We start from the raw sequence: 26153 nt of genomic DNA on the forward strand, positions 1-26153 counted from the left end.
CCAAAAATAAAGGAAGGCCACTCTGGCATGCTGACTTCTGGCGATGACCACATTGTTTCCCAGGTTCTTTTGCAATCAACTTTTTTAGAATCTGTTCTAGAGTTTTCCCAGATAAGTGATGCAAGACTGTCTGGCTATGCTCCTCAGGTTCCCCTTCTTTTTTTTCCCCCTGATGTTGAAGATAACATTTGTTCTTCCTGTCATTGTGTCATCTGTCACATTGCCTATTCTCCAGAGGATATTATGTAACAATTCGGCAATGATACTTTAGGATGTAACCATTTGGTTCTGGACATTTCAACTAAATAGCTGACCAAGTTTCTATCCATCCAAAAATTTCCATCCTGTTTCTTTCAGCTTTCTTTCCAGTATATTCTCTTCTTTCTTCCTTGCCATATTGTTAGAAAAATGTGGATCAAATTAGGATTTCCAAGGTTTTGCCCTTCTCTTGTCACATATCAGTATTTCTATCTACCTTGGCCACTTGATATGTTCATTTATTTCTTTTCTTCTATTTTTGAAGGTATCTAAAAGGGTTTAGGACAATTTGCTGCAGCCAGCCTGCCACGGAACAATTCATCACGGTCAACTTGCCACAGCACAGCTCACCATGGGACAAGACTTCCTCTAATATCAAAGTAACGGTAGAATAGAATTGTTAAAGAAAGGATGCAAAAGGAGAGATAAAATGAAATGTGAATGACAAAAATTAAAATATTTTTTTAATTATTTTAAATAATTTAATTAAATTGTTGAAAATGCCCAGGAAGAGTTCTTCCACAGCAAGTTGACTGTAGTGAGTTGGCTCTGGCGAGTTGGCCCAATCCATATCTAAAAGACCATTTGTGTTGTTAGCATGCTTCACCAAGCTCATTCCAAACTTCTCATTTCCTGATGCAGATATAGAGTTCTAGGTGCCTTGGTGGCATAGCAGACTAAAGCACTGTTAAGTAACACCAACTGCCTGCAATTACTGCAAGTTCAAATCTCACCAGGCTCAAGGTTGACTCAGCCTTCCATCCTTTAGAGGTAGGTAAAATGAGGACCCGGTTTGTGGGGGCAATAAGATGACTTTGTATAAAAAAGAACACCGTTTGGAGGGGGGCAAAAGCCCTACTAAGCAGGTATATACAAAAGTATGAAGGCTATTGATTAATGCATTGTAAGCCGCCCTGAGTCTCCGGAAAAACCAATAAATAAATAAATAAATAAATAAATAAATAAATAAATAAATAAATAAATAAATAAATAGGTTATCTCTACTGCATTTGTTCCTTTCTCTTTCCATCATGTAATCTGTTTTCAAAATTTAACCAGCTTTCTGCAATAATAATAGTTTTGCTCTTCTCCCATCTATCTTAAGCCTCTTTTCTCATGAAATAAATATGTTTATATGCTGTTTTTATAAATGCAAAATATTGTAGGTCAATGAATGCCAATTGAAATCAGAGTTAACTAACTTGGATTAGATGGCGAAGAAATGGAAGTAGTGACAGATTTTATTTTCCTGGGCTCCAAGATCACTGCAGATGGGGACTGCAGCCAAGAAATTAAAAGATGCTTGCTCCTGGGGAGAAAAGCTATGGCAAATCTAGACAGCATACTAAAAAGCAGAGACATCACCCTGCCAACAAAAGTGCGTATAGTCAGGGCTATGGTTTTCCCAGTTGCAATGTTTGGCTGTGAAAGTTGGACCATAAGGAAGGCTGAGCGCCAAAGAATTGAGGCCTTTGAACTATGGTGCTGGAGAAGACTCCTGTGAGTCCCTTGGACTGCAAGGCAATCAAACTGGTCAGTCCTAGAGGAGATCAACCCTGACTGCTCTTTAGAAGACCAGATCCTGAAGATGAAACTCAAATACTTTGGCTACCTAATGAGAAGGAAGGACTCACTGGAGAAGAGCCTAATGCTGGGAACAATTGAGGGCAAAAGAAGGGGACGGCAGAGAACGAGGTGGCTGGATGGAGTCACTGAAGCAGTAGGCGTGAGCTTAAATGGACTCCAGAGGATGGTAGAGGATGGGAAGGCCTGGAGGGATGTTATCTATGGGGCGCGATGGATCGGACACAACTTCGCAACTAACAACAACTTGGATTGAATTTTACATAGATAAAAATAATAAACTACAATAAATTAGACTTATAAGGTCAATAATTCATCTACAAAAAATGAAAAAAAAAAGAGAGGACATATTATGTCACCATATGTTTACAACTATGGCCTTAAAATTCCCACAAAACATAGAAGCATGCTCATTGACGTTGCTATAATAATCATAGCCAGTAAAGATTACATTCTTTGGTGATATGAAGCAATCTATTTCTGAGATTATGGAGGAAAGTATTAAGTACCTTCAAAATCTTTCCCTCAAAACAAATTGTCTAGCAAACTCTTGTGCTATGACCACAGATTTCCTCTTTCACTCATGAGCACACAAAGAAAAGACAGAGAAAACGACATTACACAATCAGTTTCTGTGACTTTGAGGAAGCAGTTTTGCCATCAAATTTTAAATACTCCTGTAATCATCTCAATACATATGTAAAATTCTAGAGACCACAATTTCCGTTTTCACTCGTCTGTTGATAATTTGTGTGAATACTGTGTGATATGAGGACATATTTCCCATATATAGTAGACAGAAGGCACAGTTTGGCCTTAATGATGTCCCTTCTCATAATAAAATAAGAAACATTTAATTTTGTTTATACAAAATATACAAAATATAAATATACCATCACTCCAATTTTTCAAATATAAATATGTTTACATCTATATATCTATTATGTGGTTTTATATAAATATATTTATTGGTAAATATGAATATTTTGCAAAGTTTGGAATGGTTGATTCAGTTTTAAGAAGATTTGATTGGGTTATGAATTTGAACAAACTTCATCTATGCATATTATAACATTTCTCCAGTTATAATATTAGCATATTTTTTCAAATTTCCACAGCAATTTTCATTAATTTTTCTTGAATATTATTTTTTTAGCATTTAGCTTCCACTCTGACATATTATAATTGCTCCCACATAAATTTGAAATAGCCCTTATAATAGTCCCTCACTTCAGTTTTATCCCAAATAATTTCATTTCTTTTATTCCTGTGATGGAATGCAGTTCAAGTTCCCAGGTGTAAGGCGGTGATTCCAGAGGAGAAGAGACAAGTCAGTTCAGATAGTTTGTGTGAGAGAAATAGGGTGAAGACAATTCTACCCTAATAGTTTCCAGAGTATATGATTTATGGAGGCTGTTAACATGCTTTAGTTTGGCAAGATTCTGTCTCTGAGTGAGGAACAATAAAGAAATCTGCTTAGAAGAATCGCATGTAATTCTTGACTTTTGGAACCTGACAATTCCTAATTATATTCACTCTGCTGGAGGCTTCTTGTTTAGCCTTTTACCTGCCCCCCCAAACAATTTCTCATAGGCATCAATATTGTTTTGTGTTTTTATTTTAAGTCTTCTTCAAATCAAATCCACATCATGGTTATAAACAAACACACAAAAGGTGGTATACACTCATTTAAAATGCATAAAGAATACATTAAGAGTACAAAATAAACACTTAAACCTAAGAAAGAATGATAAAAATCTAGAAGATATCAGAATTAAAAACTAAAAGTATATATAAAAACCAAAAATCTAAAAGAAGGTGTAGCAGCATTAGCTGGATATAAGGGATCATATAAGGTTAATATGTGAAAGACTACATTTCTCAAGATACAAAGCACTCTAGTATGGCAAATTAGGTAGGAGATGAGCAGGCTAAACCTGAGGACAGGATCAAATGCATCATCAGTCTGGTCCCTATGCCCCCATAAGAGACCTACATCCAGGCTCCCCACCCCACCCCGGTCCATTGACTCTTATCTGCAAACAAGTTGCCTTGACTGTTAGTAGATCAGGTTCTTGTCTATCGGTAACATGGAATATACCAGTAATACTTTTGAACCCTGTCCTGGTTCCTGGTATCCTATGCCTGATATCAGGTGGTCATTATTATTTTTTTAATTTGATTTATATGCCGCCCTTCTCCGGAGACTCAGGGTGGCTTACAATGTGTTAAGCAATACCTTCATACTTTTGTATATTTATACAAAGTCAGCTTATTGCCCCCACAAACTGGGTCCTCAATTTACCCACCTTAGAAAGGATGGAAGGCTGAGTCAATCTTGAATCTGGTGAGATTCGAACTTACAATTAATTGCAGACAGCTGGTGTCTGCTGAGCCACCAGGTCCTATAAATTAAATCTAACTTATAATATTGGCCATCATATAATGAATTTAATGAATTTTGAGCATATAAAACCTAATAATGTAATATATTAGTAGTAGTAGGGTTGGTATCAGAAAACAATAGGCCGGTATAGAGGTATCTTATGTGCCCTGGGTATTTATGCAATAATGGTGAGATAAAATGCCTCTGTTCTACAGGAAAAGGAGAAGCACATGCTTCATTGTCTAGAGTAGTGGTGGTGAACCTTTTACTCACCGACTGCCAAACAGGTATGCACTTCGCATGCTTCGCACATGTGTGTGCTATCTGCGCATGCGCCTGGCTTTCATGCATGCCCCCATGTACTGTGCGTGCAACCACATCATCTGCGCATGCGTGTAGCTTTCATGTGGCTCCCCATGCACTGCGCACACAATCACACCATCTGCGCATGCGCACAGGTTTCATGCAGCTCCCCCATGCACAGTTTTCACACAAGCAATACACATCGCCAACGCCATCTACGCATGTGCACACTGTATGAAAGTAGTCTCATGTGCATGCGCAAATGCACCTGCATTTACAGGAGAGCCCCGAAGACCAACTGGGTCCCCTGAATTGTGCACATGTGAACCAAAGGCCCAAACACCAGTTGGGGCACAAGCGCATACGCAGCTGCAGGTGAGTTGGGCGACAGCTCGCGTGCCCAGAAAGATGGCTTTGCGTACCACCTCCAGCATGTGTGCCATAGGTTTGCCATCACGGGTCTAGAGTCTAGAGTCACAGGGGTCTTATCTCTCTGGATAAGGAATCTTTCTGTATTGGCCCTCAAGGACAGCTAAGTGAAGTGTATGACATTGTGCCTGAGTAAAGGCCTTTCTATTAGGTATTTCAAGTTTAGTTAGGTAAGCCAGAGTTAATTGTTGGAGTCATTGGCAATAAATGTGGATCCTAGCTTTTCAGTGTTCCTTATTTTTATTTTTATTTTTATTTTTATTTTTATTTTTATTTTTATTTTTATTTTTTTGGCTATAATCTTCTAAAATTGTCTTTTTCTCTTCATAGATATTATACGTGATATAATATATAACTGTCTCCTATATAATTTTTCTCATCTACAATTTTACTCAGACGTCATTCTACCAAACATCATTTTTTCATCTTCATATTAGCATAAAAAGAAAAAAGAAAAGAAAAAAGTTAAAGGTTTTCGCTATGCAGTAGTGTCTGACTCTAGCGGGCAGTGCTTACCTCTGTTTCTTAGCCAAGGGAACCAGGGTTATCCAAAATGCCTCTATAGTCATGTGGCCAGCATGACTATATGCCAAGGCATAGAGAACACTGTTACCTACCCACCGAAGTGGTACCTATTTATCTACTTGCATTTGCATGCTTTCTAATTGCTAAGTGGGCAGGAGCTGGGACAAGTAATGGAAACTCACCCTGTTGTGTAGTGCTTCGGTCTTGAACCCAGTCTGTCAGTTTTCCAGCAGACAAGCTCAACATCTTTAATCACTGAGCCATTACATGTGTGTGTGTGTGTGTGTGTGTGTGTGTGTGTGTGTGTGTGTGTGTGTATAGTTAATATTTCGGGTTTCTTCCCGTGTAATTGTGGATATATCCCTAAAAGGGTAGAAGCGACGTTTCGACAGAATCTCATCTGCCATCATCAGGCTTATGTGAGGAGTCTTTTGCAGTAACTGCAGTTACTATTTCAAATCTGGTGCTGGTAGTCTGGGATGGCTCCACCTTTTCATTCTGATTGGTTGGGAGTCCCAGTATGTGTTTATTGGCTTGGCTTATGTATGTATATATATATATATATATATATATATATACATACATACTCCATGCAATTTGCATCATTTTATAATAGCAATTATATACCATTTCACAGTGCTTTACAGCCCTCTCTAAGCAGTTTAGAGAGTCAGCATATTGCCCAGGGTCAACAATCTGGGTCCTCATTTTACCGACCTCGGAAAGATGGAAGGCTGAGTCAACCATCTGCCTGGTGAGATTCAAACTGCCAAATTGCAGGCAGCCGGCAGTCAGCAGAAGTAGCCTGCAGTACTACATTCTAACCACTGTGCCATCGCGACTCTTAATAATTTTTTCACTCTGCAAACAAATTCCACATCCACTTTCTGATAACCATTTTGTATTTATTATTTAGGGAGATTAATCTGTCTTCTAATACTTTTTCACATACCATATTTGCCTGCAGTCATTTTATTTTGTTCTCTTCTTTTTGCTTCAATTATTGTTTCTTGTCTGTTTTATTTTCACAGGATTAATTCTTGGCACTATCTCTCATCGCTACTGTATCCTTCCCTAATTCTTTCATTTTTTTTCCCAAACCACAAACTGTCAAAGCAAATGTTTTTAAATTTATATTCATTTCTCTGCCATATGCATGGATAGAGACATAGGCTTAAATCCTATATCTATGCTTATTTTTTTTTTCTAAGCAGGCACTCACCATTCTCATGCATTTCCCTTCAAATGGCCCAATAGCCAGTGATGGGATTCAAGTAATCTAACAACCGCTTCTCTGCCCTAATGATTTTTTCCAACAACCAGTTTTCCAAACTGCTCAGAAAGTTAACAACCGGTTCTCCCGAAGTGGTGCAAACTGGCTGAATTCCACCACTGCCAATAGCATTTCTGTTTTCTAGCTTCTTCGTCCCACCAATCTCTTTACTTCATAAAACTTTCCCCCCTCAATCCCATTAATTTAAAACATGGTGCAATTTGTCCCAAAATTCATATCTGATTCTTCATGAGCACTAATTCACTGCAGCATGGTGCACAACATCAACCTATGAATTCGTATTTCATACAAATTGATAGCACTAGTTGACATTACATCATGCTTTCTGAGATGCCTTTTAGCTTTTTTATTTATAATGAAACCTACAACTTTACTTCCATGCAGGCATTCATTCTAAGCCCCAGAGCTCACTGTGACAGCATCACCAAAAAAGCATTAAAAGTTGTTAACCTAATTTTGTGAAGCTTCTTCTTTGGTAACATTGAACTGCAAACTAGGGCATACAAAACCTTTGCCAGACCAATTCTCAAATACAGCTCGTCTGCCTGGAATCCACACTGTATATTGGACATTAATACAATTGAGCGGGTCTAGAAGTATTTCACGAGAAGGGTACTCCATTCCTCTGCTGACAATAGAATACCTTATGCCACCAAGCTTGAAATTTTGGGCTTGGACAACCTGGAACTACGTCGCCTACGGTCTGACCTAAGTATAGTAGACAAAATTGTCTGCTACAATGTCCTACCTGTCAACAACTACTTCAGTGTCAACCACAATAATACACAGGCAAACAATAGATACAAACTCAAGGTAAGCCGCTCTAAACTTGATTGTAGAAAATACGACTTTAGCAACAGAGTTGTCAATGCCTGGAATGCTCCATTGTTACATCCTCAAGCCCCCATAGCTTCAACCTTAAACTGTCTACCGTGGACCTCACCCCATTCCTAAGAGGTCTTTAAGGAGGGGGGGTGCATAAAGGCATTAGCATGCCTACCATCCCTGTCCCACTGTCCCTTTTTTTGTACTCATTACCTGTGCTCATGTCCATGTTTATACTTATACCTGTTATCTTATACATGTTTGATAAACTAAATAAATTAAAAATAAAAAATAAATCCACTCCATAAGATCGGGCTGTCTTCATTCAGATTTATTACATTCTTCCTTTTTTTTTTACTTTAGTTTCATAAACAATACACTTATTGTTTAAGTATAACAATATACTTATTCCTTAATATCAATCCTTAATTCACACTTTTAACATTTACTGATCTTCTAAAATGTTCTGGCTAGCACACAGTATATGTGAATATAAAGATGGTTTCATGGCACATGAAGTTTCTATACTTTTATGGTTAATTTTGATTTATATTTACAGTATTCGGAGTTGGATGTTATATAGCCCCTCACCTAATATATAAGTAAAATATCATATTCTCCAGTATGTCCTCTTCCACAAAACTGATGCACACATTTTTATTTTGAGAAAGTCCAGACTCCAAGATTGCCTGGAAGTTGCACTTTTCATTTATCACAATCCTCTCCCTTGGGTACCCCTATCTGCTTGTGGCCATGGACTCTCCATAAGGATTTATGGCTTCATGTTTCAGGATTAAATCTCAGCATGAAGGCTTAGTTCCTGTTCTGAAAAGCAATGAAAATATTTCCCAATGCATGATCACTGAGACCCATCTGAATCATATCAACAATATATGCACCCAGATTTCTGCGAGACATGAAATTTTTATATACGTCAAACACATAATTATGTGTGTGGAATGACATCTTTTGACATAAAAAATGACATCAATGACGGGACGCAATGGCTCAGTGGCTAATATGCTGAGCTTGTCGATCGAAAGGTCGGCAGTTCAGCAGTTCGAATCTGTAGTGCCGCATAACAGGGTGAGCTCCCATTACTTGTCCCAGCTTCTGCCAACCTACCAGTTCAAAAGCACGTAAAAAATGCAAGTAGAAAAATAGGGACCACTTTTGGTGGGAAGGTAACAGCATTCCGTGTGCCTTTGGTGTTTAGTCATGCCGGCCACATGACCACAGAGACGTCTTCGGACAGCGCTGGCTCTTCGGCTTTGAAATGGAGATGAGCACTGTCCCCTAGAGTCAGGAAAAACTAGCACATATGTGCGAGGGGAACCTTTGCCTTTACCTTAATGACATCTTGCCTATAAAATAGAATTGGCTATATTTCAGCAGCATCTATGCCAGAATTGCAACCTAATATCCTTTATGTATATCGGAATCTCATCTTCAAGAAATCTTACCTCAGGAAAATATTTCAAATTCATCTTACGACCACAATTGAACTCAAAATTTCTGTTGCCAAGTGAAACATTTGTTATTTTAGGACCTTTCTTGTCACAGTTGTTAAGTGAATCATTGCAGTTGTTGAGTTAGTAACATGGTTGTTAAGTGACTCTGGCTTCCCCGTTGATATTGCTTGTCAGAAGGTCACAAAAGGTGATCACATGACCCTGGGGCACTGCAACCGTCATAAATACGAGTCAGTTGTCAAGCGTCCGAATCACATGCCCATAGGGATGTTGCAACCTGTGTGAAGTGTGAAAATGGTCATAAGTCACTTTTTTCAGTGACATTGTAACTTTGAACTGTCACTACAGTTGTCACTACACTACCTTCTACACTACACTACTTCTACACTACTTCTACCTTCTACACTACTATACTACCTAGTGTACTGTCACTACACTACCTTTCTCAGTGTGGAAGGGATTGCTACTCTCAAATTGGCTTTTTTAGTCACATTAGATGCTGTTTTAGGACCTCTTTCCAGAGCACGATATCATAGTCTTTTTGAGACTGAAGGATGCCAATGTAAACAATTGGACAGTTGGACAGCTAGGGTTAGGCCTTCATGAGGTCTGATCCAAAAATGAAATTAAGCACAGATTCTCTATTCAAGAAGAACCTTATCTTCTGTCAGATAGCAAAACATTCCTTCCTTCTAGCAGGTTCTTGTCTTCAGCTGACAATCAGTAACTCAGCCGGAAGAAAAATGCAATCCCAAAATGATAGCAGAAGCAAATGACAAAAAGCAGATCCCAAATTTAGTGTGGTATACAGATAAGGTCTACAAATACAGAATGCTATTTCTTTCCTAACTCTATTACTCCAACACGCCATTAATGTACTGTGTTAACGTTGTTAACACTGTTCTAAAATATATGTATATTATGAACAAAGAGTAAAAATATGGAGTAAAAAAAGTGGGAATTTTTCTTTTTAGTTATTTATTGCCAAAGGGTAGTCAATTCAGGAAGATTATTGAATTAATGGACTTGATTGTATTCTTCAGATAGTCTACAAAACCCAGCATAATCATCAAAATATAAATTGCAACAGCAGGAAGACCACAATTCAAAGGAGAAGAGATTCAAGAATCAAGCAGAAATGTATTTGGCCAAAAGATCCACAAGTCATTTGTCATTTATTTACTTATTATTATTTTTTTGCCAAATGAGTTTCCCAATTTCGGGAGAAATCCTTGTTAAATGAAAACCCTATTTCTGGCTCATGGAATTTCCAACGCTCCTTCCTTTCGTTAATTTCCATTGCATGTCTCATTCATTCACTATAAACACTGACCGGACTCAATTGTATTGCTTTGTTTTGATTGAGTAAGTAGTGTAGCATCACCATCTACTTTTCTTGCCAAGTTCAGATGTGAGGCTAAGATGCTTCCTTTAAATGAGAAGGAGTAGCAGAAAGTTTCTAGTATGTTTCTAAACAAATCTGAATACGTTTTCAAAGTTGCTATATCTTAAGATGTAGCAACAAAATTCCTACATTGGTCCTACATTGCTTGCTATGGACTAATATCACTAATTTATTGATAGGACAAGACACAAAGCCTTCCCTTCTGCCCCTGCATTATCTAATAAAGTTTAAATGGTTTGTCTAGTCCACTTTCAAAATACAAGTATGCCCTAAAGAGAAATGATAGCTTTTTAGCCCATAAAGATTTCAGCACTGAGACATCAGAAAGGGAATTTTGTGAATCAGTTCCTGAACAGACAAGCCTGTGTTTACACACTTTTATGCGTGAAATATGGTATAAAGCCACAGTTATGCTCAAAATAAACAGTGAGACTTACGTGTGGACGTTTCTGCATGTTTTTTATTCATTCATTTGTATCTGACTGTATGTCTGTGTAGAAGTAGCTGAAAGGTTGTGATACATTGCCTGAGGGGCATCACTGAATCACTTTTTAAATGTGTTGATTTGTTGCTGCATAAATCGGATTGAAATTTTATTTTGTATACATACGCAGAGACACCCACACAATAGTTTCCAGTTGGATCAAGATAAGGGAGAAGCCACGTCTACAAGAGCCTTTGACTAGCTTCAACAGGTCAATCAGTTATAACCCTTCATGAACTGAAGATGCTGGTGAATCATGCTGTTGCCATTGTTCATTTAAAGTACTGTAATCTGCTTTATATGGGGCTACTATTAAAGATAATTCAGAAAGTGCCTCTAGCAAAACATAAAGCTATGCTCTTGCTGATCAATAACTCTGTTTTTGTAACGGTATGCGGAAGTGACCTTGGGAGGAAGAGATGCTGCCTAGGGAGCAGTCAGATAAGAGACAGCATAACGAACACCTGCATAAGACCCTCCCTAAATTCTTGAGCTGTTAAGGAGATGGTTGGGGGAATTGTATTTTCAGATTTGCAAGGTTCTATTAATGTAAAAAGTAACGATTTCCCTTTTCAATTGTGTCTGGCTCTAGGGCAGGGGTGTCAAACTGGCACTCCATGGGCCAGATGCATCACATGCAGGCCATACCTACCCCAGCTCCATGAAGGGGAAAACTGTCACAAAACGTCATGTGATGGCAATGAGTTTGACACCTATGCTCTAGGGCATGGTGCTCATCTCCATTTCTTGGCCAAGGGAGCCAGAAACACAATTTCTGTGGTCATGTCGCCAGCATGACAATATGTCAAAGTGCACAGAACGCTGTTACTTTCCCACTGAAGTGGTACTATTTATCTACTTGCGTTTGCCTACTTTCGAACTGCCAGGTGGGCAGGAGCTGGAGCAAGGAACAGGGACTCACCCCATTGTACAGAGCGGTACTGAAGTGGTACTATTTATCTACTTGCATTTGCCTACTTTCAAACTGCCAGGTGGGCAGGAGCTGGAGCAAGGAACAGGGACTCACCCCATTGTACAGAGCTCGGGTCTCAAACCTTGGCTGTCAGCTCTCCAGCTGACAAGCTCAGCATCTTTAACCACTGAGCCATCGTGAGGTACCCCCCCCCAGTTGATGTATCATTACAATAAAGGAGAGTTAGCTTATCTAGTTGTGTTTCCTATTCAGTCTAACTGGTAAGTTTAACAGGCGTCTCAGAATAATATAGTTATTGTGGGACCTGCAGTGGTTGCTAGAAAGTTTCCAAGCCCAGCTCAAGCTATTAGGCCATGTTATTTCTGCTGCTTGAGATAGCATCTGCTAACCCAGGGGTGTCAAACTCCATTTCATTGAGGGCCACATCAGGGTTGTGTTTGACCTCGAGGTGCTGGGGTGGGCATGGCCAGCTTGACATCACTCATGTTGGGGGCGCCTGTGGTGGCCTGAGCACTCTGCCAGCGAAAACAGTCTCCCAAACTCCATTTTTGGCTGCCACAGCCTCCTGCAATCCTGTGCCAGCAAAAACGGAGCTCAAGAGGGCATGGCCCTCTTGAGTTCTGTTTTCACTGGGAGAATGGGCCGGTCCTTTGCTGTTTCCAGGGTGGCCCCATGGGCCAGATCTAAGCACCCTGTGGGCCAGATTTGGGCCCAGGCCTTGAGTTTGATACCCCTGTGCTAACCTATATAATCGATCAGAGATAGCATGTAGAAGATAAATAAATAAAATAAATAAATAATTTTATTTCTATACCGCCCTTCTCCCGAAGGACTCAGGGTGGTGTATAGCCTATTAAAAAACACAAAGACAAACATCAGTTAAAAATAATTAAAATTATTATATAATTCAGCTGAAATTTAAAACCCCAAAAATTTAAAACCCAATTTAAAAATCATTAAATTGATAGCCCGGCTTGGCGGAACAGCAGGGTCTTGAGGGCACAGCGAAATACACGGAGGTCGGAGATCTTGCGCATTTCCGGGGGCAGTTCATTCCACAGGGCAGGGGCTCCCACAGAGAAGGCCCTCCCCCTGGGTGTCACCAGCTGACATAACTTGGCTGATGGCACCCTGAGGAGACTCTTTCTGTGGGAACGAACTGGCCGGTGGGAGGCTGCTTGTGGCAGAAGTCGGTCTCGAAGGTACCCGGGTCCTATGCCATTGAGCACTTTAAAGGTGGTGACCAACACCTTGAATCGCACCCAGAAGACCACTGGGAGCCAGTGCAGCTCGCGCAGGAGGGGTGTCACATGGGCACAACAGGTTGCGCCCATAACCACCCACGTGGCCGCATTCTGGACCAGCTGGAGCCTCCGAGTGCTCTTCAAGGGGAGCCCCATGTAGAGAGCATTACAATAGTCCAGCCGGGAGGTGACAAGGGAGTGAGTGACCATGCGCAAGGCATCCCGGTCCAGAAAGGGCTGCAACTGGCGAATCAGGCGAACCTGATAAAAAGCCCCCTTGGCCACGGCTGTCATATGCTCTTCTAAAGACAGCTGTGTGTCCAGGAGGACGCCGAGATTGCGAGCCCTCTCTGTGGGGGGCAAAGATTCACCCCCAATAGTCAGCGATGGCACCAGCTGACTATATCGGGACGCCGGCAGCCACAGCCACTCGGTCTTGGAAGATGCCCATTCATGATAGATCATAGGGGTGAGATCCAGAGAATGAAATTCTCATTAGCATCCCCCTCACTTTGGAACAGGATTACCTTTGAATTCATGTTGCCTCCATTTTTCTGTCCTTCAGGAAATCCTGAAGACAGTTCTTTCCTGTAAGACATTCAGACACAGCAATTCAAATTTAGGGTAGCATCTGATTTTATTTTCAGCTTTGCACTATTTTTCACTTGGTCTACATTGCATACAAATTTATTTATTTACATATTCATTCATTCATTCATTCATTCATTTCCTCCCTTTATTATTTTTATCAATTACTCAAGGCAGTGAACATATCCAACTCATCTTCTTCCTCCTGTATGGCTAACAAATATACAAATAAATAATACAAGGCTTCAGCTTCTCCATATCTGTACATATCTTGTATTTTGAAGAAGAGGCCCTTAGGCAGAGGAGCTGTCCCTCTAGTTGCTTCAAAAGTTATGGAGAAAGTGGCTTTTGGAGAAGTAAAAGGGAAAAAATACCTAATGTAGGAGTTTTCAATCTTGATGAGGATCGCTGAAGAAGAAAGGAAGTCTAACGCTGATCAAAATTTGTGTTCCGTTTATGACTTTACTATAATTACTCAGCAGCAGAGAAATGACACTTATTTATTTATTTATTTATTTATTTATTTATTTATTTATTTATTTATTTATTTATTTATTTATTTATTTATTAGATTTCTATACCGCCCTACTCCCGAAGGACTCAGGGCGGTGCACAGCCAAACAATAAAAACACATGCAATACAAAATTTAAAAAATAGAATAAAATCAAATTAAATAATTTTGGCCCTGACAAATTTAAAACCCCAAACTTTTAAAACCAATTTAAAATTGAATATATAAATACTAAAAGATATTTAAAATTTTAAAAATCTTTTATAAAAGAGGGGGAAAATTAGGCCAGGCCGGCCTGGTGACACTAGCCTAACTTTTGAATAAGTAGGGACAGCAGACAGGTCTCTAGAGTTCCACTAACCATCAATCATTGTCGTCGTCATCATCATCACATTTTTCATGCAGGTGCAGGGTCTGCTTTTTGGGTCAACAGGCATCATCTAACACAATCAAACACAGCCCAACTAGGCATTTTTCATGTCCGCATTTATTGTATCTTGCCATCTTTGCTTTGGCTTTTCAAATGGACCACTTTATTTTAAAGTGGAAGGCAATGCAAGCAACAGTGTGGGGTGCTGCTTGTAGAACATGGCCATACGTACCACTGTAGGTGTTTCTCCCTTATTTTCTATGACATTGGCATGGTGCCCATTGACTTCTGAACTGTGGCATTGCTGACATGGTCAAGGAGAGAAACGTCTAAAAACCAAAGAAGCACATATATTTCCATGGTGTGTAAAGTACACACAATGGATTTGGTGTCTGGCCATCATATAGTGTTGCTGGGGACATCATTGTTTTATAATCCTTCGATTTTAGATAGATTGGCATGTATCAATCACAGGTCATACCCATTATCTCCTTCTACTGTAACCATACTAATGAGCTTCAGGAATCATAGACTTATTAGCTTTATTTATTAGCCTTTCAGATTTATTGGTAATTAAGAACAGAAAATTCCAACAGTTTCTACTGGGCTTCTAATAAAATGGTCTAACACAGGGAGGTCAAACTCAAGGCCCACAGGCCGGATTTGGCCTGTGGGGTGCTTAGATCTGGCCCACAGGGCCGCCCTGGAAACAGCGAAGGACCAGCCTGTGGTGCCACTGCTAGTGAAAATGGAGCTTGGGAAGGCTGTGTGAGCGCTCAGGCCACCACAGGTGCCCCCGACATGAGTGATGTTGAGCTGGCCACACCCTCTGTAGCCACGCCCCCCCAGCCCCCCTATGGTCAAACACAACACTGATTCATTCAGATGCCCTCAACAAAAGGGCATCAAAGGAGTTTGACACCCCTGACTAACACTTCACTTCTAAAAGTGAAGATATTGCTGAGCAGCATTCTTATTTTTAGATGCCGCATTATTTCTTTTTAAAAAAAAAATATGTTTACACGCCAATGTTTCTTTGAGGTATTGCCACAAACAATTCTATAAATCAATGTAAACAAAATAAACAAAAGTCATCAGCAAAAGTTCTATCAGAAGATAAAAGTCCACCATGGAATAAAAAAAAAACAAATAGCTTAAAGTTATTTAATTAGAAGAAATGATTCTTACTCATCTTTTTAATGAAGGACACAGCCTCAGCCCCGGGGTAAAAAAAAACAAAAAACCCAGCTACCTTGTTTGTAATTGCGCAATAAGGTTTGTTCAGTCAATATAATGTGTCATTCTAAAGCATCATTTTCTGCCTTTGACAAATCAGCCAAGTTCTAATTCTCTGAGTCATGTTACTGTTGATTTTATGGAGCAGGCGTAAAGTATATATAGAGGAACGCTTACGTTACATCCACAGATCCACTTCCAGGAGCTGAAAAGTTTTGTGACTTCCCATTTGGAACACAGACGTGAAGCTGAAAATGAATTTGCTGCTGACACTCGCACTATTTGGAACGCTTGCTTGGGCTTTGCCCATAGGTCAGGAAACTGAGAGAATTTCAAAAAAGGACAGAGAACTTGCTGAGGTAACGGTTGATAGTAGTTCATAAATAAGGTTGGAGAACCTCTGGTCCTCCAGCTGTTGCTCAGTTATACCTCTTAGTAATTCAAATCTCTATGACTAAGGGTGAGAAGTGTTGGGAATTTTAATTGAGCAACATCTGGAAAATCTCATATTCTATACCAGTGTATGATTATAAGCTTAGAGCATCTGTATTCTGACTAGCTTCTCTGTAGCTTGATGTCTATGTTGGATAGACTGATGTTTCTTACTTGATGGTTATGCTATCTAGGCATTATGAATTGTCCTTCTTGTCATCTAAAGGTAACAGATTGGAGAATTTTGCAGTTTATAATTATTGTTATTGCTTACAACAAAGGTTCAGGTCATTCTGAAATAGGAAAACGGCACACAAGGAAAAAATAATCTAATCAATTTAATTCTATTTCAGAAATACATACAGCATTATTATCCTGAATCAGATTCAACACCTGTGATAAAAAGCAAAGCCAAGAATGGCATTGCTCCAGAAAAAATACGGCAGATGCAGGATTTCTTGGGGTTGAAAGTGACTGGCAAATTGGATGTGAGCACTTTGGATGCTATTAAAAAACCCAGGTGTGGCATTGCTGACATAGGAGAATACAACATTTTTCCTGGTTCACCTAAATGGGCAAAGAAAGAACTGACATACAGGTAAGAAGTGAAAGACTTTTCTTGAATTTAAAATGCCACTTGAAAAGCATTAAGACCACAGAGAGTTTTATAGTATCTTAGACACTATAAGAGTTAACACGGCAGCTTTTGTATATTACAGCTCCTGGCTTTTTAGCAAGAATAGAATTCTATTGAAGGATACAGATAGGTGTAAAATATTATTAGTGAATAAGCCCAATACTTGACAGCAAATGAAGATGGCATAAAATCCCACCATTTTTAACTTTTCTACTCTACTGCCAAGTTCAGATAAAATTATTCAGGAAACAAAAAATAAAAGTAGAAGAGAAATACCATTCCCCCCAAAAAATAAGACCCTGTCTTATATTTTTTAACCCCGAAATAAGCACTTGGCCTTATTTTCGGGGAGGTCTCATTATTTTGGGGCAGGTGGAACAAGATGGGGCTCCTCTTGTCATCTTATCTGATTTCCAGCTCTGCGTTTAAATATTTTTGGGTAGGGCTTATTTTTGGGGGGAGGCTTATTTTAGCACATGCGTTCAAAAGCCCAATTGGGCTCAGGGGATGTCTTATTTTCAGGGAAACAGGGTAGAATGAAATACCTCGGAAGGTCCGTGGGTGGCAGGTTACAACCCCAAGCAAGGGCACTTCCCACTTTATCCTACTGCTTGAAGTCTTATTTGCAAGCCTCTTCATACCATGATTATGTGATCCTTCAAGATTTATTGGTCATATTAGTAATGGTTTTTCCTGCAGGATGGCTAGTTCACCGTATTTGATCTTCTTCTGTAAATCCATACTAGAGGTATTTGAATATGTTTTATAGCACATTCAGTGGTGGGTTCCTCCTGATTCGGCCCGGTTCGGCCGAGCCAGTAGCGGAGACAATATGACATCACTGAACCGGTTCTCTTTGTTTGGGAGCTGGGCCCTCCCGCCCTGCCCGCGTTATTCTTATATTTTATTTGGCCCTGCCTCCAATCTATTTGCTGACTCCCAAGTCCCAGCTGATCAACTAGAAGGAGAAAAACTGTTTAAACTCTTGCCATGGGGCTTCAAAGGGCCACCCTACAGGTGATCAGTGTTAAAAGGCAGTGTGGTGGTAGACCAGTGCGCTCGAAAAACAAATGGGTAGACCGGGACGCTCCAAGAACAAATGGGTAGACCAGGACACTCCAAAAACAAATGGGTAGACCAGGATGCTCCAAGAACAAATGGGTAGACAAGGACACTCCAAGAACAAATGGGTAGACTGGGACGCTCCAAAAACAAATGGGTAAACCAGTACAGCTCTGCAAGCAGTTAAAAACCTGGTAGACCAGTAACTCTGCTAAATCCTAAAGAATTGTCACATGACCATCAAACCATGCTCACAAAATAAGCCACGCCCACAGAACCAGTAGTAAAAAATTTTAGAACCCACCCCTGAGCACATTGTCTATTTGTGCTATGTCCCACTGGTATTCATTTAGAAGCAACACTTCTGAACCACACTAAAACATATTAAAAAGTTGTCTCCTCATGCTTGGTAAGGAACCTTCTTTACATTCATTTATTACCTTTTCACAGGATTCTAAACTATACCCCTGACATGGAATCCCGTTATGTAGACTACGCAATTGAGAAAGCTTGGAAAGTGTGGAGTGATGTGACTCCCTTGACCTTCACCAGGGTTTATGGGAAACCTGCCGACATTGAAATCTCTTTTGTTAATGGAAGTAAGTAAATGACCATAGAGTAGGTAAAGTATCCTGAATGTCACACTCAGAGGCTTAAAATATGTCTTTATTTTCTTAGCACACGGAGATGCTTTTCCTTTTGATGGACCAGGTGGAACTTTGGCCCATGCCTTTTCACCTGCTTTTGGTGGAGATGCTCATTTTGATGAAGATGAATTCTGGGCAAAGGATTTGAAAGGTATCTTTCCTTTTAAACTTTTAAATGTTTGCATGTGTCTGAAAAATTGAAACACAGAGTGGCTTTTGGTGAGATGGGTGGCTATATACATTTAATAGACATATGGATAGATGGAAGGATGGATGGATGGATGGATGGATGGATGGATGGATGGATAGATAGATAGATAGATAGATAGATAGATAGATAGATAAAGATGAACAGAGCTCACTAGCATTATATTGTAGGATAGCAATTCCCTCCCCATTTTTTGTAATTCACTAAGGAAAAACAAAACTTATTAAGGTCCTAGAATCCTAGAGTTGGAAAGTTCTATGTGGATCATGAAGTCCACCCGGCTACTTTGCTCAGGAATCCAATTTAAAACAGTTACACTTGAGTACTCCCCTTGAAAAATAAAATAGAATAGAATTTTGTATTGGCCAAGTGTGATTGGACAAAATTGTCTTGGTGCATATGCGCTCAGTGTACATAAAAGAAAAGATACGTTCATCAAGAATCATAAGGTACAACACTTAATGATAGTCATGGGGTACAAATAAGCAATTGGGAAACAAAAGTACCATCTATATCTATATTTTATCTCTCTCTCTCTCCCTCCCTCTCTCTCTCTCTCCCTCCCTCTCTCTCTCTCTCACATCTATCTATCGATCTATCTATCTATCGATCTATCGATCTATCTATCCTAAATATCTCCTGAATGAATTGATGTTTGTTTGTTACGGTAAGTATCAATTTCATAAGAGATCCTCCTTTTCCATTCTAGGATCCAACCTTTTTCTGGTAGCTGCCCATGAGTTTGGCCACTCATTAGGGCTTCAACATTCCAATGATTTGGGGGCTCTGATGTTTCCAATCTATGAACCAATGGATCCCAAAGCCCTAAGACTTCACCGTGATGATATTGCAGGCATCCAGAGCCTTTATGGTGAGTAGAGACACCCAGCTGAAGAAACGGATTGATAGTCCAGAGTGGGTTTGAAAGACTATGAAAAAGACATGCACAATTTTTGAAATGCAATGTTATTGTTCATGTTACATTCTAATGAACCATCCTGCTCAAATACAGAATATTATTTGACATGGCCACCGAGAGAGCAACCGGCTTCTAAAAAATATGAAAGCTCTCCTTTTTTCTTAAGAACTAAATCAGAAATCACATTTTCCAGATTCATTGTCAAAATTAGGATAAACATGTGAGAATATTGTATCACTAACATCTAAACATAACCGTCCCACACCATCTGAATATAGGCCAAATATTTATTAACCACATGAAAGTGATTGAAAAGATATATAATATGATGTCTACCTCCCCCTTCATGTCAACTGGCAGAAATTTTCTTGAAAAAGTTTGTAAATTCCACTTGTTTTTTATTTCTTCTCTTTTTCAAGGAGCCCCTGGAGATGATGATGATAATGACAGTTTATTGGAAAACCCTACAGCTGCCCCAACAGAAGTACCATCAACAGAACCATGCCACCCTGACCAAACTTTTGATGCTGTGACTTCGCTTAGAGGAGAAACCATATTCTTCAAAGACAGGTAAATGTAGTGCAATATTCTGAAGCCATCTCTCTATCCCAGATGCCAGGGATTAAATGAAGAATCTTTTATATTTTTTACATATGGGTCTAATGCAGGGGTGTCAAACTCATGTCGACACGGCAGCATCACATGATGTATCGGGACTATTTTCCCCCTTCACTGGGGGCATGGCCAGTGCGTGACGCATCTGGCCCGCGGGCCGAGTGTTTGACAGTCCTGGTCTAATAACATGATAAATGACAACACATTCCTGATGTTATCATGCAAATGCCATAATAATATACTTGCTTCATGAAATCTTACATGACATATTATTAATTACAGCATGTATAATAATAACTACATCGTGTATGTGGTTATTCCATCCTCACCCACCCAAGTAGTTTTCTCTGCAAATGTCAATGCAGGTTCCGCCCCTGAATTACATTCCTTCTCAAGTTCTTTCTCCTCTGTCAATGTAGTTTCTTCTGGCGAAAGAATCCCCTCCGAAGTGCAATTGAGAAAGATCCCATTTCTGCTTTCTGGCCAGCTTTGAGCAGTGGCATAGATGCTGCATACGAAAACAGAGACAAGGACATCATCTTTCTTTTTAAGGGTAAATAATTCCACTGGATTCCTCTTTTCAGTGCAAACACAATGAATATTCCAAATTTAAAGTATGTGGAGGAAAGGAGGATCACTGATAAGATGGACTGTGCAAGCGGCCATTTTCCCTGAAAACATAGCTAGATAGGGAGCATAGCCCTATAAGAATCCACCATACATTGAATCATATTATTGATCTCTGTAATCTGGCATTGGCAGCAGATCTCCAAAGGTTTTCCAACTCTACTGGGACTTCCTGAAGATTGAACTGGGACCTTGAGTGGGAATTGGAACTGTCCCTAAAAGGAGTTCCTTGCTCAGAAATTTGTATAAAGGAGTACAGTTTCTTGACTGCCTTTAGTAATAAGACATTAAGAAACATATCAAATAACAGTTCCAAGGAGAAATGGATAATAGAAAATGAGCTAAATATGGACTTGGTATTGCCTCATGTATTATTTTGGGTGTCCAGTATATCCCCAAATCTGTATTCTACCTTTCTTCAATCATGGAGCCTAAGGTAGCATCTGTTGGGCTCCCAGTCAATGATCAAGGATAGACAACCTTAGTGCAGTAATGCAGTGACATCACTAAAGTGGGCTGGGATAAGATTTATGTTTGATTTTTCTTATTACTATTTCCAAAAGTAGGGGGTTGAATTGATCAGTAAACTTCATGCTGTTTCCACATTCCTATCTCTACTAGTTGAAGGAATGTCCTCTTTTGCAAACTCTCATGGATGTCTATATAACTCATTCTCTGAATTTGGAATATTGAACGCCCCATCTCCCCAACCAATTTTTCATTCCTTCTAACAGACATTTTGTTATCTTTTGTTTAACAGGACAAAAGTATTGGTCTTCCAGGGGAAATATTATAGAGCGTGGTTTCCCAAGGAACATCCAGAGTCTGGGCTTCCCACACACTGTTAAAAAAGTTGATGCAGCAACTTATGACAGTAATTCAAAGAAAACATACTTCTTTTCTGGTGACCGTTATTGGAGGTAAAGGAAAAATGTTACATTTATGATCTTGTCTTACCCTAAAATGCTCAACCTGCACCATCTTTGCCTTGCTTTGTTATATTGGGTTGGATATAATTTTAATTATCTTCCACCACTGGGATTTTACCCTCACAGAATATCTTCTAGCAAAGTGGAACACGCTATGATACACCTCCTTAGACAAAACATTATATTACTTTCAGCTTACATTTTTGTTTTGTGCCTTAGACTGTGCTCTTATAATATATCAGTTCAAATCAATCTTTATTACAGTCAAAGGCCAGCATAAGGAGTGTGGGATAAAAAATGAAAACATAAAAAATACAAAAAAAAATTACATAAAAATCTAAAAGGTGTTAGTTATCACCTTTAAAGCGCTCCATGGCTTAGGACCTGGGTACCTACAAGACCGTCTTTTGCCACCAATAGCCTCCCACCGACCAGTTCATTCTCACAGGGAGGGACTACTCAGGGTACCGTCAGTCAAATTATGTCGACTGGCGACTCCCAGGGGGAGGGCCTTCTCTGTGGGGGCTCCAACCCTTTGGAATGAACTGCCCCCGGAGATACGGAATATCCCTGATCTCCGTGCTTTCCGCCGTGCCCTCAAGACCCTGATGTTCCAACAGGCAGGGCTAAACATACAAACATGCAAATGATTTTTTAAATGTTATCTAATTCTGGGTTTTATTTAATTGACCAAACTAAGTAACAATTTTAATTAGCAATTTTATGGTGTTTGTGTGTCTATATTTTTCTTGACTGTACACCGCCTTGAGTCCTACGGGAGAAAGGCGGTATAGAAATATAATAAATAAATAAATAAATAAATAAATAAATAAATAAATAAATAAATAAATAAATAAATAAATAATCTAAAACAGGGGTAAAAACAATATATGGATATTAAAAACATAACAAACTATTGTAAATAAACAATACAATAAATCTTATACCAAACACTCTATAATAACTTATCGCTTCTTGGCCTTTTGGCTAAGATCAAGTGTAGTATCTGTTCTTATCAGTTTAATAAAAGAGCCTTGGTGGTGCAGCAGACTAAAGTGCTGTTAAGTGCTAGCATTTAGCTGCCAACTGCCTGCAATTAGTGCAAGTTCGAATCTCACCAGGCTCAAGGTTGACTCAGCCTTCCATCCTTTCAAGGTAGGAAAATTGAGGACCCAGACTGTGGGGGCAATAAGCCAACTTTGTATAGAACAACATCGCTTAGGGGGAGCCGAAAGCCCTAATAAGCAGGTATATACAAAAAAGTATGCAGGCTATTGCTATAATGCATTGTAAGCCGCCCTGAGTCTAGGGAGAAGGGCGACATATAAATTGGACTAATAAATAAATAAATAAATAAATAACTTAGATGCTCATTAAAACTAACTTGTGGCACAGGTCAATTTCTGATGTATTTTACATATCAGTTCAAAAGCATGCAAATGTGAGTAGATTAATAGGTACCACTTATAGGAAAATAACTAGTGCTGGCTCCCCCAACCAAGAAATGTCTTTGGACAATGCTGGCTCCTTCAGCCAAGAAATGGAAATGAGCACCATGTCCTAGAATCAGACACAAGTGAACAAGGAAAGTTTTACCTTCACTATAGACTAAGGAAAGGGACAGAGAGAAATCATCTCATTGGACACACTGACCTTCAAATGTAAGAGCTCTTGAGTAGGCTAAAAACCAATCTTAACCATTGTTCATATGACAATGATCTAAATGCCTCAAAAAAAACCACATGACAATGAACATTTATGTAGGTCATTATTTTTACGGTCATTAGATATATATTTTATTTGTATCCATTTCCTGTATTCATAATCATGTGTATACTTATATCTGTTATCTTAAACATGTTTGACGTACTAAATAAATAAAAATAAAATAAATAAATAAAATATTTTACCTATCCACCAGAAGCTCAAGACAGCATAAATAACACTCTCCTCCGTTTTCTTCAGCAGCAACTGTTCTGTGGGATAGGTCAGGATGAGAAACAGAATAATTCAAAATCACTTCATGAATTTCTGTAGCTAAAAGTAGACTTGACCATTAAACCAAATGTTATGCAACCTTTGAGTCTAGAAGTAAAACAAAGCTAACAAGCATGCTAGCTTGTGATACCAATAGAGAAAGTTATACGGATTCTTGAAGCAATTTGAATTTCTAAATCATTCTTCTTCCCCCCACTCCTCCTCCTCCTCCTTTAGATATGATGATGAAAAGAACTCCATGGAGCAAGGATATCCAAGAAAAATAACAGCAGACTTCCATAACATTCGCTCCAAGGTGGATGCTGCTTTTATAGATAATGGTAAGATCATTAATCAAAATCTGTTGTCCATTCAGAATTCAGAATGGACCAATCAAAATCAACTAAATTTCAGATGGGTAACATAAAGTTAGGTTGGCCCAACATAAAGTTTATGGAGAGCACACACCTTTCCAGGTGCAACACTCATTCTGAAAAGGGGATACTGTACGTTAGAAAAATGAATCACTGTGAAATGGCCAGTTCTTCATTCTAATTATTTATTTTGCATATATTTTAGGGATGCTAGTAAGATTCCTTCAAAACTGAAAGGGAAACAAGACAGATGAAAACTTCATAAATAGCTAGGAATCAGCTGCACTTGTTTAATTACCTATCTTGTTTACTCTTTTAGGACACTTCTATTTATTCAGTGGTCCAAAGCAGTATGAATTTGACTCTGCAACCAAGAGATTTCTGGGCATAAAGAAGAGTAATAGCTGGCTGGGTTGCCAGTGATATGGCAAGATGAAGACAAAGGAGCCAAGAACTGTGGAATCCATTCATCCTAGCTCTCAAGCTTTAGCTGATGTTTGTCAGTTAATGGTGTATACTCTCTTTTGAGCCATAAAAACACCATCATTATGTTTTCATAAGGGAGAATTTCAAGACTGAATTTAATTTAATGTAACTTATTATAATGTATTATTTGTTAAAGTTTATGTTATTAAAATGTGTTTCTCAATAAAATCACCGTGGTTGATTTCTTTCTTGGAAAGCCAAGCTGTTTGGCATTGTCCTACCACATTGGGAAGAATTTTTTCTCATTTGAGCTCTATGTACTTGCCTGCTAAGAATAATGCTTTATGCAAACAGAAAAGAGAGTTCTGAGCAGGGGTGAAATGCTCCCGGTTTGGACCGGATCGCCCGATCTGGTAGCGATGGTGGCGGGTAGTTCGGAGAACCGGTAGCAAAAATCCCTGCCCCACCCGCCCGCCCCCATGCCCAGCTGAGCCGCGCGATCATCAGAGGCTTTTTTTTTTACTTTTACTTTTAAAAGCATTTTTTCTACAACCTCTTCAAGCTGAAGAGGTTGTTAAAAAAATGCTTTTAAAAGGCTCTGACGATCCCAGCTGAGTTGCCTGATCGTCAGAGGCTTTTTATTTTTCTTTGAAAAGCATTTTTTCTACAACCTCTTTGGCCGAAGAAGTTGTTAAAAAAATGCTTTCAAAAGGTAAAAAAAGAGCCTCTGACGATCACAGCTGAGCCGCGCGATCGTCAGAGGCTTTTTTTTTACTTTTAAAAGCAAAAAAAAAAAAAAAAAGATTGCGCACCACAGCTGATAACCACCCCCCCCGCCCGCTGTTCTACTTACCGCATGCCTCCTTTTGGCACGCACTGCGCACGTGCACCTGGTATTTGGTGCGTGGTGCACACTGCACATATGCAGCCAGCGGACCGGTAGTAAACCTGTTCAGATTTCACCATTAGTTCTGAGTTTGATAATATACCCCTCCCCCAAAAAACCTGGTTATGCATTTTGGGTGCCTCCCCAAATTCTATATGATTTTTCACAATCAAAATCATGACTGGGTGATTTTGCCAATCAAGGGAAAGATCATTTCTAGCAGGCATTTCTGATATCACAATCTTCTCCCCCCCGCCCTCTATTATGTGCCTTTGAGTCAGTGTTTAACTCCTATTAGTTCCTGCAATTTTCCTGAAAAGATGTTCAAAAGTGGTTGGCCTTTGTCTCCTTCCTAAGGGTGAGAAACAATGACACACCCAGCTGGTTTTGTGTCCAAGGTGGGACTAGAATTCATGGTTTCCCAGTTTTCAGCCGGATGTTTTAACCAGTACAGTTAACTTAATCTAATATTTTATTAGTATTAGCAAAACCATTACAGAATGATTGAAGAGTTTAAACAAAATCAGAATCTCATTTAAATAATGTCAGATACCAGCAGGAATAT

The 26153-nt window shown here is 39.2% G+C and overlaps 1 protein-coding gene and 1 pseudogene across 1 annotated transcript; both read left to right on the forward strand.

The window, feature by feature from the left end:
- The first annotated feature begins 16103 nt into the window (after window positions 1–16103).
- Window positions 16104–24811, forward strand: LOC139317057 (stromelysin-1-like). Its single transcript, XM_070943974.1, has 10 exons — window positions 16104–16208; window positions 16635–16879; window positions 18431–18579; window positions 18659–18778; window positions 19545–19706; window positions 20174–20324; window positions 20789–20922; window positions 21757–21916; window positions 24140–24243; window positions 24596–24811. Exons 1-10 carry the CDS (start codon window positions 16104–16106, stop codon window positions 24697–24699), a joined length of 1434 nt encoding a protein of 477 aa, XP_070800075.1. The 3' UTR covers window positions 24700–24811.
- On the forward strand, window positions 22893–23017 carry LOC139317299 (U2 spliceosomal RNA; annotated as a pseudogene).
- Window positions 24812–26153: the final 1342 nt, after the last annotated feature.

The sequence above is a fragment of the Pituophis catenifer genome, unplaced genomic scaffold, assembly GCF_029215685.1.
Source record: "Pituophis catenifer annectens isolate HBS135680 unplaced genomic scaffold, rPitCat1.0.hap2 SCAF_4, whole genome shotgun sequence".
NCBI classification, from domain to species: Eukaryota; Metazoa; Chordata; class Lepidosauria; order Squamata; family Colubridae; genus Pituophis; species Pituophis catenifer.

What these genes read in the sequence shown, in the direction of transcription:
- LOC139317057 (XM_070943974.1), top strand. Translation starts at nt 16,104, where the DNA reads ATGAATTTGCTGCTGACACTCGCACTATTTGGAACGCTTGCTTGGGCT. An exon ending in TCTGGTGACCGTTATTGGAG is followed by an intron (nt 21,917 to 24,139) that starts GTAAAGGAAAAA and finishes CTCCTCCTTTAG; the next exon opens with ATATGATGATGAAAAGAACT. An exon ending in TGCTGCTTTTATAGATAATG is followed by an intron (nt 24,244 to 24,595) that starts GTAAGATCATTA and finishes TTACTCTTTTAG; the next exon opens with GACACTTCTATTTATTCAGT.